We start from the raw sequence: 18051 nt of genomic DNA, 5'->3' as shown, positions 1-18051 counted from the left end.
CGATGACTATAAGCATCAGATCAAAGCCAAGGCATCACGATGGAATGGAACAACCTTATGATTTCGGGTTTATAGATATATATCACATTGTCAGATAATTATCAGAACTCTTGACTTTGACCTTTTGCTGAATCTAGTGTTGTGGCAGGATACGAGATTTCGGTCCGCTCCGGCGCCGTATACCATCTGGAAAGATATTGACGAAGCTTTAGAGGTAAATACGAGAATGTTTCTGGAATGAGGATGGCGCTTTTGCCGTCGCCTAAATCATGCCCAGGGAAACATTCTAGGATTTGTATGTGACTTTATAAAGAAAAAAACAAAGGAAGAGCCACGTCTCCTACTTTGAGGTGTGGGTGATATGTCTATCATATGCGGACCCTGCTCAGATTATCATGATGGCTGGTGAGATGAATGCGAAAATTTTTCACTGAATGGTTGAGAAGGTGGTATGGGCATTCATTTAGACCTAACGACGAATATATCAAATAAATTTCGATAACGCATAGCCGCGAGTGTCGTGCACTCACGAGACCACCTTTTTGTGAAACGAAATGAAAAATATTCGTTGGAAAAATTTTTGGAAAATATTTTCGTGTATGGCATTGTTGTGTTTCAACTGGCTGGGCGGGAACGGATAAATTACCGGTGGACCCGATTCATCGGGGAGACTAACTCGAAATAGCGCGCCCGAACCGTTTAGCACCGGGGACTATCTCAATTTTCTGCCCTGTTCCAAAAATACCTTTGCCCGTAACTTCCTCTATGACCGCCAAGCATAGCTGCACTGCCCTATCTTGTGAAAATGGTACACAAAACTCGCCTTGTGTACATGTATATCAGTGATTGTGCATGCAGTAGCAATTCACACCGCACAAACGATTCATATCTCGCAGAACCTGCGTGACAGCCAGGCCAAACACAAAGCTTGCACACACGAAAGAAACCTTGTTAACCATGACTTTGAAGGCTGTCTTTAGCTGGCGTGATCAAGCTTGCCAGAGGTGCAATCCGTCGAAGGTTCACCGAAAAGTCGCGGAACTGCCCAATCGTCCCGACAACCCTATCAGAAAGAGAGCAGTTTGGATGCCACCCTTGATGGGTCGGAAGATGAAAGAATAGGAGCAATACAGCAATTACTTGACCTCTTCATTGATCTGGGCTAATTTTGCTACAGAGCGCTAGGATGTCGACGTTTATGCCATGGCCGATGCGCAGGTAGTTTCGGTTATGGGATTCTTCGTGACTCGGCTGGAATTTATGCAGAAGGGTAGCAAGAAACAGGTCAAATCTGGGATATGGGGATATTTTTTTTGATAGTGGACTGATGAGCTGAGGAAGCAGCTCAGCCACACCTATAGAATGGATTGGGGCACCCCGGGACCAGCCCCGGACAGCGTTTCCACTTGTCTCAACATGGTCTCAAATAATTATCCCCGCCCACATGCAACCCTGCCAGCGTGATATTGAAAGTCTGGCCATTCGGCCTCAACAAGACGGGAAGAGAGACCTGATATCGGCAACGCAGCGGAAACTTATGTCCTCATTCTTCGCTTGCATGTTCCCGTTAACTTGAAAGACTTTGAAGGCAAGGGATCGGGACGGCTCATCAATTATTCCCAGGAGTCGACTTGGAAAACTCTTGTCGAATATGTACATATGTACATATAAACATACATACTCGAGTACTCGCGTCTGCCCAACAGGAGCACCCGGGAAAGTATCCTGAGGCGTTCGATATTTAGAAAAACGATTTCGAATGCTCCATAGGCAATTTGCCCAAACTCCAGCAGGGGTTTTTTTCTCCCACTGTTTGTCTCCAATCCCACAAGGCATCAACGGCAAAAAGTGTGTGTGCGACTCATCTTCTTGCGAATCGTTAGTTCCAAAGGTTGCTTATTTCACCGGGCACGGCCCTGAAAACTTATTCCAATATCCCGGAGGGAAGGACGACTTTTTTTTTTTTCTTTTCCTTCTCACTCTTAGCGGCCTACCAAGAATAAGGAAGAAGCAAAATTCTCGTAGGACATTTTGTAATTTTTTTTTTTTTTCCCACACCACGAATGGGAATAATCTTTGGTCCCAGGCCATGACTGGTTGCAGGACACTATATATCCGTTTGGGCCAGCGGCCCTCCCAATCCCAAAGTTTTCCTTCCTTCCAGTACTTTTTGTGCCTCAGAAAAAAAATTCTGGCATAACCGCTCGACGCTGTTGGCTACCATCTACGAGCCCAATTCCGACCTGGCACCGCGATAAACCACGATATCTCCGAATATTAATTCGACATCGGACACATAATAATACCTTGCCACGATCATTCTCACGGTAGCCAGAAATTTCTCGGATAGTTTTGGTGGATTGAAATCCGAGAATATAACAGATATTATAGACATATATAAATATCTGACGGCAGCGTTGAGCATCCCATACACCCCTCACCGGGTCTTTCCCTTAAAGCGAATCTATATGATCAAAGGGTTAAGATAACATCCTCCAACATTCCGTCAATTGACAAAGGTCTCGCGCACGCAACGGCGTCAGCGCAGACGGGTTTTACCCTCAAGGAAAACATTTTATAGGTTGTGATACGGTAGAAATCAGTCAAAATTCAGGCCTTTTCTCAAATCCCTGGTCGTAGACCATCTACCGTCCGGCCTAAGACAACTTCCCCGGAATCACAAATTCCTCTGAGGCCTCCGCCTGCCTCGAAGACTCCTCATCCCAAGTCGGCTTCTGCGACTCCTCATCCCCAAGCCCCTCCATCTACTCAAGCCATGTTTGGCAGTTCTACATACGGTATGCCGTCTCACGGCTATCCTTATAATTATACTACAACTCCTCTAAACTCACCACCTTTAGGTGCTGGAGCTGGTATGCACAATTTCTGGGGGCCTGACTACTCTCACACTCCCGCTCCTACCCCTCAACCTCAGTCCCCTTATGCAAGTAGCGGAAGGTCGAGATCTAGTCAGCACAGACGTCGAAGTGATCAGTTGCCTGGACGAGAAGGCGTCTCTTCCTTCCCAGCCACTCCTCAGCCAAGCAGAGGGTCTGCTACGCCTGCTGGAAGTTTCTCGCCATATAATTACAGCACTCCGTCTCCACGTCCATCTTCCTTTGGGCCAGCAGCTCCATCTCCTGGAGGAGACTACTTTTACACGATGGGCCCGCAGGGCCCTATTCCAACAGCCCCTGCAGGTTACGCCTCGCCTCTTCCATCGGATTACGATTATGTCAGTTCCCGCCCTCGTGCATCTCCTCGAGTTCGTTCTTCTCCCTTTAAAAGCCAGGCACAGAGCCTGCAACGATCTTATTCTCATATCGATTCTGCCTATGGTGGTGACGATGAAGATGATGTTTCATCTTCATCTTCTCCATATCTTTATCCTAATATTTCTTTTGTCGATGAAAACCAAAATCCTTCTCGTTTTCCCCCTTCTAATATCAAACCTGTATCTTCTAAACCTTCTCCACGGCCAGCGTTTGAGCCTGACTCTCCCAACGTAGAGTTCAAGTTCAACGTGGAGCAACATTTTACTGACGAAGCGTATTACGACTATGAAGAGCTGGATACTAATCATGATCGCTTGTATGCTTCGTACCAACAGACTGCTCCATCATCCCCTTCTATGCACCCCCCTCCACGTGAACGCACAAGGTCTCGTAACTCCAAAACTCGTACTCCTGGACCCGGAAGTGACCACCCGCACTCCCCGCCACCAAGTGCCGAAGACATCCGAAATCATACCCCTCCATCCAGAGACGCCGCTGCCGCCCATGGAATCCCTCAAGGGTACTCAACCAAGAATTGGGATCAACAAGAACGACCAATCATGCTTCTCGGGTCCGTCTTCGACGCTAACTCTCTAGGCAAGTGGATTTACGACTGGACTGTCTTTCGACACGGAACAAACTCCCAGGTCACCGAACAAGCCGGTGAGCTGTGGTTGCTTCTCATTCAGTTGAGCGGCAAGAGCAAGCGTGCTAGGGAAGTCGTGGAGAACAATCGCATTAAGAGAAGGGAGAATCTTGTCCTCGTCAATGAATTCCTCGAGTCCGGTGACCGCTTGTGGGATCGCATGAAGCGCCTCCTCAAGCATTGCGAGGAGTACATGTGGAGAGCCGCCCAGCCGGTTCAGGGAAGCGAGGCTAGCGCGATTCGAAAGGGCTCTCCTGGAGTAACCATGGGAAAACAATCCGGAAAGGAATTTGTTGATGCCATGTTCGGCAAGGAGCGAGAACTCGAACGCACGGAGAAGTTGATGACGGGTATGAAGCTGTGGAGCACCCGGTTCGATGCAAACTGCGAAGAAATCCTCCGAAGGCCACATGCTTAAACGGAGCCCCTTCGCAGTCCTAAGCGAGGTTTCATTTCGTAACCTTCGTTCAATTCACATCTCATTACATTTGCCTCAGAGAATAGGGTTTGGTGGTCTTTCTTACTATTTATGCATGATTGGCTGCTTTTGAATCTTGTTCTTTAGCGACGGCGTTCTTTTACTTTTATTTCTATCTTTTCGTTTCTCCATCATACCATTATAGATTTGTTCTTTCATCCTTCGTCTTTTTTGCGTCATTTTTGTTTGACATTTACAAAAGATGTGATATCCATTTGCTTGTCAGTTTGCTTTTATTATCTTTGCAGGTTGTGCTTTTTTGTCCGTTTCTTTCACTTCAGGATACCGATTGGCTTATGGCTGTACCCTTGTAATGTCTGATTTCGTTCATCTTTATGTTATCATGCTCTGTCTTCATCTGCTGTTTCTTCTTTCGAATCGAGGCTGGCACTTTCCTGTCGTGCGGATATTTTATACCTTTAATGCCGGATGATTTCCCATCTCATTTTCTTTTTCGACCATTGCATTGGAGCATCTTATTACATTTTGCACTGGCCGTCTCGTATTTGCTTTCAAATCTCTTCACCATACTTGCTTTCGAACCCAAAAGTTCGTTATACATACATGTCGCCATCTTCGCTCATCGGTCCCACATAGCCAGCAACCTCCTCTTTAATGCTTGATATTTTGTCCTTTTTGCGTATTTACCCCATCGTGATGGTCTCATCGCTTGGCTTCTATACATGCATTGGGATTCACAAATTTCTGACCTCCAGCGTCTTTATGCACTGCATTGCGTTTCGTTCGGCTGTCAAAAGGGTGCCTCTTATTTTCGACCTCTAGTTTTGTTTCCTTGTTTCCTCATCTCCCCTCTGTTCCTTTTGTTGGCCGTTTAGATCTCTTTCTTGTACTGTTTTTACAACTGGCATGTGGCGACACTTGACTGGGAGAAGTTTGAAAAGGGGATTTCAGTGACAAAAGGGCCAAATCCATCATCGGGATGATGCAGGCAGGATAAAAGTTAACGGGTCATTACTGCCTTTAATACCTTGTTTCTTCTCAAAAGTTTTCTTTTACAATCAAGAGTAGTAACGTTTAATATACCCACTTTGTTTTTTCCTTTCAAATTCCTTCCCTTTCCGTTGTTTGCAGCTTCATGTCCTTCGTTGTTCTTTCCTTCGAATTCACCAGAGACATGTTGGATGGTAGCCTTGCCGGCATGGTTATCTTCACTATGGCCTTTCTGAAATCTCTACTTTGTTTAATCATCTACAACCAAATAAAATACCAAAAAAATTCGCTTTATCCTTTCTTCCTTTATCAGTATACTAGTTATAGATCGTTTTGACTTCGGAATCTGAATACTATCAGCCTGATACTACTTCGTAATTTAACAGTAAAATTTACAGAGGTCCCGTATGGCAAAAGGAACCCATGGCTCTATAAGACATATGTATATCTATAACGCAGACTACATACTGCACATACTAGTCCTGTTCCTCATTCCAAGTATTGTGAGCAACCATATCTACGAGATTGCCTTTTTCCGTTGAATTGTCTTCGTTGGGCCAATAGTCATACTTGTTGTATTTTTATAAGCTCCATTTGGAAAATGTTGTGAATGGGGTGTCTCGATTCTACTTAGCCTGGTCTTGTTCCATGGATCCACCGCGGATTACCATATGCATTTCAGATTCCCATCTCCCCTCCGGAACATCCCCGATGACCCATTCATTCCTCGAACAAAAGGTCGTTGTTACACAAAACGCACTGAGCCAGCTGCCTCGAAGCCTCGTTTCGGATTTTCCTTTTTCTTATTCTCTCGTCTCATCTCACAACGTGAACGTATGTACATGTATGTTTGTGCTTGCACGATGGGTGAGCCTGCATTGTACTCCAAGGCATTCCGTTATTCCACACTCTCTCTCTCTCAAAAAGGGAGCCCCACCTTTCCGTCCATCCATCAACTCGACGAAAATTGAGCTGTGGCAAACATCTATGAGACGGCACGCTGCAAGCCGTCAAAGCAAACAGAGAACATTTCTAGAAGTTCTCCAAAACTGGTTTGGCAAAAATAGGTAATCATGCCCCTGGCGCCAGGAAAACAAATATTCCGTGGTGATCGATAGCCGTCCATGGGTAAGAATGGTCATGAAACCGATACCCGCCACTGAAGAAGTGATCATGAGGTCTGCCACATGGTTTTCCGTTCTGCCGCTGCAGGGGGCACAAACGGATAAAGAAGGGCTATGTGAAGAAATAGAAACAAGTTGTGCGAACAATGATCATTGTAAAGCGCTTAGAATAGTCCGTGCCACAATTATAGATACCCACTTTTGGCTTATCTTTTCGTAAACATCTACGGAGGCCCTAGCTCGGAAGCCAGGAAGGTTTTTCCCAGGACGAAAATATGAGAAATTTTTGGCCATTTTTGGAATAGGCTGTACTCCAGTGGCTTGATTTTGTTTCGTTTGCTTCTTATGATCACTGGGAGGACAGATCTGGGTTTATTAAAGATGGTGTGCACGAAAAAATTTCGAAACAGCCAAAACGGTTTCCATGACCTAACTTGAGGTTAACCAGGAACGAGAATCAATAGTAGGAGGCAAAAAGGCTGGAGGCGCCAGCAGGGATAAAGGGGACTATGAGTTATTTTGGATGATTTCGATCTGAGGGTGTTAACGATAATTCAAAAATTCAAAAATATTAATTCCAAGCTATTCCGTAGACAACACGATCAGAAGTTTGCGTCACGGTACATGGTGCTCAGGGGGTCCGGGCAAACGTTCAAAGTGCACCCGACGCCCCGGGAGTGAAGGAATGGCGAAGTCATGCTCTTTCTTTAGTCTCCTCTAAAATACGAGAAAGCATAGATGTGATACGACCTGTCGGTGTTATTTAAGTTTGAGTGTCTTCCATCTCAGTATATTTACAACCTACAAACCTTATTAAATTACTCCAGTGCTGTCAAAAATGTGATGCCTTCGTCACCGTTATACATTAATCATCAGTATTTGGTGATGCGTTGGATATGTTGGATTCTCACATGGGAAAACATGACAAGATCATGATTTAGATTCGCATATTCGGTCCTTTTGATCGGGTTTTATAGTTTTGTGAAGATTATATCTTAGCGTACGGTGCCGAACCTATCATGATGGGATGTGCATATTATAATATTAAACGATCTATCTGCAACTCAAGATTGATGAATCCATCTTATGGCGAGGCAATAGACGTACTACCATATGGAGCCCGGATATTATATATACATAGCCTGACTACTAGCTACTTAATCAGCCGTCCGCAAATGGGTTTTCAGGCATGAAATATTCAAGAAACAGCATTATTTTGTATCCTGGAACTAGTCTACACATTGTCATTTCTTCGCGGAGGCTGGCATACGAGATCTAGACCAGGCTATACAATATATATTTTGTGAAGGCTGAGTTACGAACCCGAGCAAAATAGTGTGCACTTGATGTATAGATCACAAAACCGATTTGACGGATAAGTTTAATTTAATAATACAGTTTTACAACACAAAGTCCATAAAGTTCAGAACTGGGTACGAGACCAACCTGTCCTAATCGATTTTGAGGCTCGTATCCTTAGTAATTAATGTATATGCGTACTTCACGTTTATATCACAATCTAAGCCCCGCCGCCGACGATCATTCCTCACTAGCGCCCCAGCCTTGGAGCCTTCTTAAAGTCCCTTTGTGGCACTATAGTTTAGCTAGCTTTGTTCTCGTAAACCAGGCAACCCTAGCCCTATTCATTTCTAGGTTCCCGTAAAATTGTATGAGGTCTGGGTACGAGACCATATAAGGCCAAATTTAAATAAATGCCATCTCACGCTTGCGTAGCTATAAATTTTCACGGCGCGCCCCGGAACTCGATTCTTGTAAATTATCGTTTGAAGGGCCCAGCCTGTAGAACCACTTTGTAAAGGCTAAATCGGCGAGGCCATCTCGGCCTTGGCTCTTTGCTCATATGGTTGGACAGTCATACATGTACAGATAACAAATATATATATTTCCTAGCTCATATTATCCCTTCTCTCTCCAAAGACCCAACTCTAGAATAATTGGATATCTAGACAGGGGGTATGGTATATAGCATCTTGTCCAGTCGCTATTTCATAGTTATACATTTACAGAAGCTTGTTATGTTTTGGACTTTTCACAAGTTGAGGAGTCTGGCGATGAGTCAAATTTTGGACTTAACAGCTAATTACGGCATATAGCAGAATATATATATATATATGCATTTCCATAACGGTTACGGCAGGATGCCGCATCTGGGTTTAAGGACCATTAGTTCGGGTGGGATTGCAGTTCGTAGGTATTTAGTTCGAGGTCGAGAATTGGGCTCTATGAATTTAGATGTTAGTATACTGATCCTACTAATACTAATATCCGCTAATTCTGGCTATGTTTGCCATATCGTCCGTTGCGTCTACGAAATTACTGGTATATTTCTGCATCAGACCGAGGCTATCAACAGCATATGGGGTAGGTGTTGGTTTTCAGAGGATGTATTTCAATTTGTATTAACACTTCTGCAAGCTCCTGAGCTTTAACCATTAGACATGACTTCCGAGCTCCGGGGATGCCTTTGGATTTCTTCTTCCTGGGAAATCTTCTGGGAAGGGGTCCTAGGTCGGTCTCGTACCCGGGCCTGCGCACGTAGTGTACCCAAGGGACTGCCATCCCCCGCTGCCCTCAAAGATTACAGCGCCAACTTTGAAATACATAAGTTCAGGCAGGATTTTATTCAAATATTTCCGGAAAGCTTCCATGGGCCTGCATAAAGGTGCTAATTGGTATCGTTCTATGGAATTCTAAACTCTTAAGATTGACCATTTAGATAACAAACTACGGTCCTCGTAAGAATGATCATAAGAAATAGCCTAGGATCAATTCACACACCAGTACTGGTGCACCAACGCTGTAGCTATTCATGAAGAGTGGACCCGCGAGGAACTTCTCTACCACGAGTTGAAAACGGGCAATCTGTAGCACTCTTGCGTTCACGATTACTGTCTCGATTTGGGCAAATTAATTACTTAGTGGCTAACCTAATACATAATATATTAAGTAATTATGATTCACTTAACAATTATTTACAGCCTTAAGATAACCAGTTCCGCGTAAAATCATACTAAAATGTAAGATCCTAATCCCGTTCCCGCCATCCTTCGGTTACTTAGTGCGCGTGGCTGGTAATCCATAATAGTCAAAAAATCAAAATCAGAAATTAAAAATCAAAAACCAAAAATCAATCACGATAAAGATCACCGTGTCAATAACGGTTACCGTGCGAACACATCGAAACACGGGTTCATATGTGTCATTTTACCGGCCATAACGCACAAAGTAGGAAGGTGTATCCGGTACCCGGCTCCACGTCAACAACCAAAAAACACGAAACCATATGCACATGTCATTCACATTTTCTCGATCCTCGCAGCTGGGATACGTGCTTGAATTAGTTAGGTTGGGAATTGGTTCAGGCCCGTCGATCGATCCTCTTACCCTAGAAAGGGAGCGCCTGAGCTCTTCATGGGGATCACATATCTGCATTCCGGTTCCACCGATATCGCGATCTCAAATTCTTTTCACACCATTTATGCTTAGAAGAGTATTCTGTGGCTCCTATGCATATGTGTCATGTGAGTTTACATCACCGATCTACGTGGTTGCAATTAGAAACGACATCGAGAGCGATTTCGTTCGATATGTCGTATTATGATGGCCAGTCTAAAGGCCAAGTATCCATAGCAATTCAATTACTAAAAGCACCCCAAACTTCAGTAGAACTGACTATGGCCGGCCCCAGGGTGGCTAATACCGAGAATATGACTTCTTCAGATCACAACGGCAACCTTCCCAAGCCGCCTTGTTGGAATGTGCGCCTGTACACCGGTGGCCTTTTAAAATGATATCGGTATAGGTCATTAGTTCGTTTGTAGCTCCGCCATATTAAGTACATAGGCACCTAGGCTTATTGGAGGACTTCGGCGTGGCTTCGGGATAAAACCTTCTTTTTCAATTGCAAGATGTGAGATAGTTTCTAAGATGTGTGAAATAATACAATTTGAATAATTTATTTTTGATTTATTCTACGCTTCTTATAGAACAGGTAGCTTGAGGTACATGTTATGATAACTCCCTCCATTCCCCCCCATATTTTACATGAGTTTTTGAACTTGAGGTATGTAGGAGCGTATAGATGTCAATGCCAGAAGGAAGCGCCGAGGTTACACACACCCAAAAAATATAACACCATTAACGCCATAACAACACAAGTCGATTCCTCACCATGATACATTACCTGTCAACGTCCAACCCCCTCAATCCTAGATATACATCTGTGCCCCACCCGAATAAGCTCTCCACCTTTAAATCACCTCCAAAGAACTGTGCGTAGCTCCTACTCAACCCCATTCCAAAACCTAGCCCTGCGATTGTGCTCGACTCCACTTCATTCATCGCGGTGCTGATGACATCCAACCCACCTGCATCGTTACTCCCATACCCACCGTTCCCTCCGACTGTCGTTGAATTATTAAAAGTGGTGAAGCTGTATTTAAATATCAATGGTAAATGCTCCGGCGCAATCCCACCCCCGCGGTCTCTGATTCGAATGGTTACCGCCCTGGCCGCCTCAGCCCTCATGGTGTCTACACCGCTGCTATCACCAGTCCCTGAGTTTCCATATATTCCCAAGATATCGCTTTTCAATCCGTCACCCTGTACTTCTGTTCCAGGCCGGGCGACACTAAACCAATCATCTTGCTGCATTCCTGGAGAATCCCCATTCTCCAGCATCTTGATCGGGGATGATCTGCCTTCGTCATCGCTATCACTGTCGCTTTCATCATCGTCATCATCATCATCATATTTCTCCATCCCTGCACTCGCGATAGTGACTATGATCGGTTTATCCACGTTTCCTTTTTCTATCGTCGCTCTGAATGCATTTTTTAAAAGTTCTGTAAGAATGTATTCTAGATGACTCGGCACATATGCAAACTTTGCATCGGTCATGCCGTCGACTATAACAGTGGGACGAAGGCCGTATTTCATATCACAAATGTCTCCTACAAAGTCTGCGCAATATTTGACAATTGACGTAGGGTTAAGGTGCGTGTCTATCGTGCCGATATAAGTCGATAGAGAGGCTTTAGGGTCAGTGGCTTGGACACCGGGCAATGTGTGACCATCAGATGTCAAGGAGGCATCATGGAGAGCTAAATGTTGTTCTGCCAGCAGACGAGTGCCAATGCGAGCACGCAAATGCTCTTCAAGGAAGTCTGTGGTGACGTCCGGTGCGACGTAGCGTTTACATTCTGAAAATCCTCTTGCTAAACTGGGTATCGTATTACGATGTGTGTCTACAATCTCTGAAAGCACGTCATTGAAACGGGCTTCTTCTTTTAGATTGTTCGGAAAGTTTTCTTTCGGGAAGGAGAGAAGCAGACGCAGGGAGTGGAGGTAATTATTGTAGATTTGCGATATGTGGGGGTTTGAGACGACGATATAAGGGAGGTTACGGAGAGATAGGATACGTCGGGCGATACGGATTGGGAGTACTCGGAGCGTGAATGAGGCAGATGCCAATAAGAGGTCCGGCGAGAGTGGGGGTTTGCCGAAACGTACGAGATCTGAAAGTATGAGTGGGTGGAGAGGTAAAGCGGCAAGTTGTGCGACCTCACGATCGAAGGACGGGGTCCGGGATTGCGGCGGACCCGAAGACCTAGACGACGATACTGATTGTGAGGATTGGGTGGAATAGAAAGAAGATGACGAAGTAGCAGTCGCACGGGGCGATGTAACGTTGCGATTAAGCTGACAGCGGTTTGAACTGCGGGATTGGCTGCGGCTCTGACAGGTACTCCCGGGAGGCCCTGGACTACTGAGTGAGGAGAAACCACGGGAAACGGCGAAGGCTGAGGCGGAGCTGTTGACGTCGAAGCGATGATGATTCGTATTCCCAGGATTCCTAGGACTTCGGCGAAGAAAGCAGCGACCGCAGATGTATCTGGACAGAGCCATTACCATCGATAGGATTTGTCAGGCTGACAATGGCCGGGGTGATAGAAAGAAAGATGATGAAGCCGTGACAGAACGACGACAATTGGTGCGACTGTGAGGATCACTGGCCGACATTGGCCAATGTGTTGTGCCGACGTTGAAGTGTGACTATCACAACACGCCAACACATCATCACCAGAAGGCTCTCTGGACTTCGCACAACGCTGACTCAGCCTGATATCAAATCCGGATCCTTCTCCTCAGCTTCACCAATTGATATCAACCGCCACCGAGTAGTCCCCGAGATGCACAAAGTACTCCCAAAGTACTGTCCCCGAGCAGCTAGAAGGCTTCAAAGGACAGCATCTGGCAGCCAGGCAACACCTGTCAGGCACGTCACATCACAAAGGTTTCCACCGGATTCACTGCACAAAACAGGGCAGTTGATGAGAATGACTCGCTGAGCCGCAAATAATGCATACGAAACAGCGAAGCAAGGAACTTCCATCGATACCAATCGCTGCCAATGTTAGGGCCCCGAAGAATGAATGCAATCTCGCGCCTGTTCCCAGTGCCATTCGTTGTATTAAAATGAGTCTTCAATTGTGCCTTACACCGGTGAGGCCTGGGCCGGCCAATTAGTTCCAATAAACCCAGCTTGAGCCTCTCCGCTAGCTTTCACAGCCTCGTTTTGCCCATTGGATACAAGTACACAAAGTGTTCAATTTCAGCTGCCCTTTGACTCAGCAAAATAGCAGCACATGCGACCCAAGATATCATAGGGAAGCAATCGCAGGCGCTGTGCAATGGTTTTCCTGCCAAAGACTGTCGCTTACAATGCTCTACATGTACGTAGTAGCAAGTATCCAGGTTTAGGACTACGGTCTAGGTTCAAGGAAGCTGACTAACTCCATGTAACCGTCGAGCGTCGAGCTCTCTCTCACATGTCAATGTTTCTCGATTTCTTCCTCCCGACAACCGGGAGGAGCTACGAAAATGCAAAAAATCCGGACGAGTTCATTCGATTCACCTATCAAGGATCCAGAAAGAGAACTAGAGCTATCACTATCACAGAGCCCTTCACCCTCTGACAAGGTAACCACGAGCCTGTGGGCTAAGACAGCGGGGAAAGCAGACGAGTTCCGACCAGCTCACCAAAAGCGCCAACACCACACCGACAACACACTCCTAAGCTACCCCTCTTTCGCTTTTCTAACCTCCTCTTCTCAGGCAGGTCCGGGCTGGCCGCCTGGTCTCAGTTCCGTTCCCCCTTCACTCTTCAATATTCTTCTTTCAGGCCCTCGCCTACACACTCTCTATCTTTGAAAGATATGTGTCACAGACAGCCCATTTCCTCGAGGCCAGGAGACCTGCCTAGCCACTCACGTCTATCATATGATCAATAATACTCACATTCTCTAACGTTAAACCCTCCTTCCTATGCATTCCGAAGTGAGGAGGCGAGAGACATAAGACAAATACAGTTGACAAAGGGTAAGAAAGGGTAAGAAACAGAGAGGAATTCGTTACATCCGTCGCGCATATCGATATCATACCGCCTCTCTTCGGTGCTTGCATGTCGTTGATCAAAAAATATCAAGGCGATGCTCATGGTGATGATAGGAGATGAACCGTGCAATACTGGGTGCTCCCCCTGCCCTGGGAACCGGTAGCTATTTTCCTCGCCTCTAACCTACTAAGATATGCACATGTAATGTACGCAATTGCGAAGATGGGTGGCTCCGACTTGAGCTTCTATAATTCCGTAATATATTGCAGTCATCTTACGAAGTTTAAAACGAACCCAGCCCATTTGAAACACATCTCGGATTGCGAAATATTGGATGGGATGTTTATAGGGCATGATTAGGCACGAAAGATTATGGTGGTCATCTAAATATAATAATCACAAGTACCATGCACATAATCCTGTGTGGTAACACAGGGCATAAAACATCAAAAACTATTTTTTTTATATCTTTCCGGTTCCCCATCCTTATAAAATCTAATAATGAATCCTAATCCTAGGAGGAAACAGCCGGTAGGGAAATCTCATGTGAAAAGAAAAGAAAAGTAGTAAGCGTAGCCACAAGTAAACGATTTATCCGGCGCTGAGGAGGGCGGCGTAGAATAACATAGAATTAAAGAGAGGCAGTATCCGAATACGAGGCCGATGAAGGGAGGGAGGGGCGGACCGGATAAACCCATGTCATGCGCTGTCAACATCGTGTTTGCGGCGAAACTTCGAGAGGTATCGTGAGTAGCGAAGTAACCATCAATCACGGATGATAAATCGCAAAAGATGGTGTTATAGAAGACTTCTTTTATAATCAAATACGAGGTCGAGAGAAAAAAAGGCAATACGAAGGACAAATTTCGAGTTTCTTTGCCACAGAAAGCGTATTGTTTAATTCACCCCCATCGAATCAGACTTGTATCGTGAAAATGTGAAGCTCGTTAAGTGGGCATTGTTCATGTACATATGTGGGACAGCAAACAATAAGAAGCGCCCCGCTTCTAGGATCACCATCGTCACCACCACCGCACCGCTTCTATGACCATCTCCCGCCGCAGGCTGACAGCTCGATTCAAAAAGTTGACTAACACACAAGAAGCTTCTTGCCAGGCTAAGCAGTTTTCAGCTCAACTTTCCAATTCACTTGCATAGAAGCCAATGCGGGGGCTCCTTCCATCACCCTCCCGATTTACCCGCATAAAAACCCAGCTCACAGATCTGAACCCTCCCTTTCCACCTATACATTACTTGGTAACCAGTAGGCTACGTAGCCTACTCGCAGTGGAGTACAGCGGAGCGCCCTAAAGCGTCCATATCTTTGAAAACCAATTGGCCAGCTCTCACCCATTGGTCGAATGGACATATAACCTACGAATCTGACTGGATGCCTTATTTACTCTTTCCCAAAGTTGCTGTTTCTTAATACGTTATCATGCAGTATGGGGACAGCCGTGGAAGGCCGTACCGGTATATGGAAAATGGGAAGTGGGAAACAGGTTCCATGCATAAGGATCATACATGCATTGCATATGTTCTATAGCACCGAAATGCTTAGCGCCATCGCAAAGGTGATGTACATACATCGGAAACAAGAAACAAACAATTTTTTGTAGAATTTTAGTTTTGTTGTGGGTGTAGAATGTTCGATGTACATATATTTGGATGATGTTGAGGTATAGATATTGAAGGTACGTGTGCAGAGTTAAGTACTGCGTATCGACGTCGAAATGGTGGCTAGAGGTTATATGCATACATTCCGACGAATGGCTGGGTTCGGAACATCTCGCGAGATGGGTATAGAAGATCGCAGCGCAAGTCGGAAAGGCGAGAGTAAAAAGCCGCTCTGGTTTCAAGTATTAGCCTATGGACACAAGTTCCATTTCATTCTACGGAAAGGCTACGGACTCTGCAAGTTTTTGGTTTGAAGGGGTTTTAAATGTAATTTTTTTTTACTTATTAAAATCATAGAGGTTTCCCTAAAGGGGTATCTGATGAAGAAAGAAAGATGAAGAAAAGGAACTCCAGAATGATATGGGGTATACAGGCAGGCTATGACGGGTTAAAATCTCAAACCAAAAAAGTGTTAAAAGTTTGTACATGAAGTGTGTGTATGGAAATGAACCCCGTCTTCTATGAAACGCCCTTGAAAAAAGATGATGCATCCCTAGAAACGGTGACAAAGAAGGTTGTAGTAATACATGAGATTAAGAATTATATCAAAAAAGAGAAACTCCGAGAAAGCAGTTGCAGCGGGGGGTATTATGCGTGGGGTCCAGCCTTTGTGTTCGATCCTTTCCAGAAAAAACGGACGGTGGTATCAAAGAAAGAAGATTCGTTATGATGCTGAAGTGAAAAAATAGATGCTCGAAGGTTGAAGAAAACGATAGAATGAAAACCCGCTAAATGTCGCAAGACTGTGAGGCACCACCACGCGTAATACTGTACAGTTGTTCTTTGGGAAAGGCAAATATTCGTAGCATTCGTCAAAGGTAGCGAATGTGGATAAAGTTTGGGTTGGAGGCGAAATTGATACGATCGGTAGGGTTCTTTTGCTTTGTGGCGATGAGGGATTTAGGAGTGTTTGTAATCGCATCTATATGGTTTATTATTAGTATAATGTTGTCCAGTGTTTAAATCTAAGACTTTTCTGACTCACCAATTCGGTTTGCTTTGATTAAACATCAAGATCAATTCAGGTGTTTATTTGTGTTCGAATCGAACGTTTTTCTTGCATCTGTTCGAGGCAATACGTTCCCTTCGGAGCTCGTTGGCAATGATGCTCTTGGAGTCACACCTCTTTGGAGGCTTCCTCTGAGTCTCAGGTGTCGAGCTAAGGGAGACGGCGCAAGAGTTGTCGGAAGAATCATCTTCATCGTCTTCTTCGAACTCCAACTCTAGGTAGTTCGACGGTCGCTGGTTGGATCGTACACGCTGCATGCCAACGCTGTGACCAGCCAAGTCGAGATCCGAGAAGAACCCGCTGTCTTCGGAGTGAGCAGACAGGTCTGGAGAGTTGAGGGTCGGTCTGTCGGGCCACGATGGGAAAGCGCAGGCATGACGCTCACAGGAGTAGTTTGGAGAAGCTGGGAAGTGAAGGAGTTCGGCCAGCTGTTGAGACTTTGTGCTCGAGTTCGAGCGAACTATGGAGATCGGAACGGACATTGTGGATGTGTTTGATAGAAAGAAGCTATGACTGATTGTCGGACCAGTGTAGTAGTTTGTTATGAATATTGAGTAGAAGGTTGTGTGAGTGTTGATATATAGAAGGATAGAAGCTTGAAGAACCCTTTGGTTTGTATGCGTATGTGTATGTGTATGTGTATGTATGGGTGGATATACTAAAGCCAGATGGGAATGACGTGGGGGAGTCGTGATCTTTATATAAGAATGAATGATCAAGACGACCAGCAGAGGGAAGAAGCAGGTGTTATATCCTGGAGACCGGATGGAGGAAGAAGGAAAAAGAAACTGTGTAATAAGATCAGGGAGAAGAAGTAAAGAAGATGGGATGAAAAGTCTAGTATATTGTACTTGTCTGCCTGTGCACAGAATGACAATACAGCAAGTCGACTTGCCCTTATTTTTCCTTGCCTTGTGAAAAAGGGCCGGGTTTGAGTCAAAAGCAAAAAGCCTGACCAGGTTGCCGAAAAAGTAAAAAAAGCAGCGTCAGGACAAGGCCTGTTTCTGGGTGGGGCGTAGTAACACCGGCCAACAGGCTGGACGGAGAGTGTGGGATGCCAAGAGGGAGCAGGTAGGTAGCCGCCGGAGGGTTTTTGACTGAGAGTTGTCTGAGTTTTGAGCGCTTTGGGGGCGGCGCACGATAATGGATGTAACGGGGGTCACAGCTCATGTACCCCGAAAGTACACCGAAACCAATTCTCACACCCGGTGGCTCAGAGGAGCAGATTGGAAGGATTTGGGGGTCCAGGCGGCTATCCGGTTGAGTCTTGGGGGTTGGCTCGAGGAGGAAACAGGTGCCGATTCGTGGGCACTTTGTGAATAATATTTTCGAATGAATCCCACCCACACACAAGGCTCCTGAGTCCTGACAAAGGGTTTAAGTTGGAGAGTTGAGGCGTGGGGATTTCAGATTATGCAATGCAGCCTTGCCTTGCTTCTGATTCTGGTTGTGATTCTGATACTGATTATTATTA

The 18051-nt window shown here is 45.4% G+C and overlaps 3 protein-coding genes across 3 annotated transcripts; 1 reads left to right on the top strand and 2 right to left on the bottom strand.

Annotated features, from left to right (window-relative positions):
* Positions 1-2776: 2776 nt before the first annotated feature.
* DFL_009797 (uncharacterized protein) lies at positions 2777-4339 on the top strand (the record flags this gene model as incomplete). Its single annotated transcript, XM_067639736.1, has 3 exons — positions 2777-2798; positions 2862-3235; positions 3611-4339. The coding sequence occupies 3 exons, from the start codon at positions 2777-2779 to the stop codon at positions 4337-4339; spliced, it is 1125 nt and encodes a 374-aa protein (XP_067487495.1).
* A 6335-nt stretch (positions 4340-10674) lies between these two features.
* On the bottom strand, positions 10675-12402 carry DFL_009796 (uncharacterized protein; the record flags this gene model as incomplete). Its single annotated transcript, XM_067639735.1, has 1 exon — positions 10675-12402. The coding sequence occupies one exon, from the start codon at positions 12400-12402 to the stop codon at positions 10675-10677; it is 1728 nt and encodes a 575-aa protein (XP_067487494.1).
* Positions 12403-16380: 3978 nt separating this feature from the next.
* Positions 16381-17059, bottom strand: DFL_009795 (uncharacterized protein; the record flags this gene model as incomplete). Its single annotated transcript, XM_067639734.1, has 3 exons — positions 16381-16490; positions 16554-16565; positions 16648-17059. 3 exons carry the CDS (start codon positions 17057-17059, stop codon positions 16381-16383), a joined length of 534 nt encoding a protein of 177 aa, XP_067487493.1.
* Between the last annotated feature and the right edge of the window lie 992 nt (positions 17060-18051).

Source organism: Arthrobotrys flagrans (assembly GCF_004000055.1).
Source record: "Arthrobotrys flagrans strain CBS H-5679 chromosome Unknown unitig_1, whole genome shotgun sequence".
In the NCBI taxonomy this organism is placed as follows: Eukaryota; Fungi; Ascomycota; class Orbiliomycetes; order Orbiliales; family Orbiliaceae; genus Arthrobotrys; species Arthrobotrys flagrans.
This window is presented reverse-complemented; position numbering and strand designations above follow the sequence as displayed.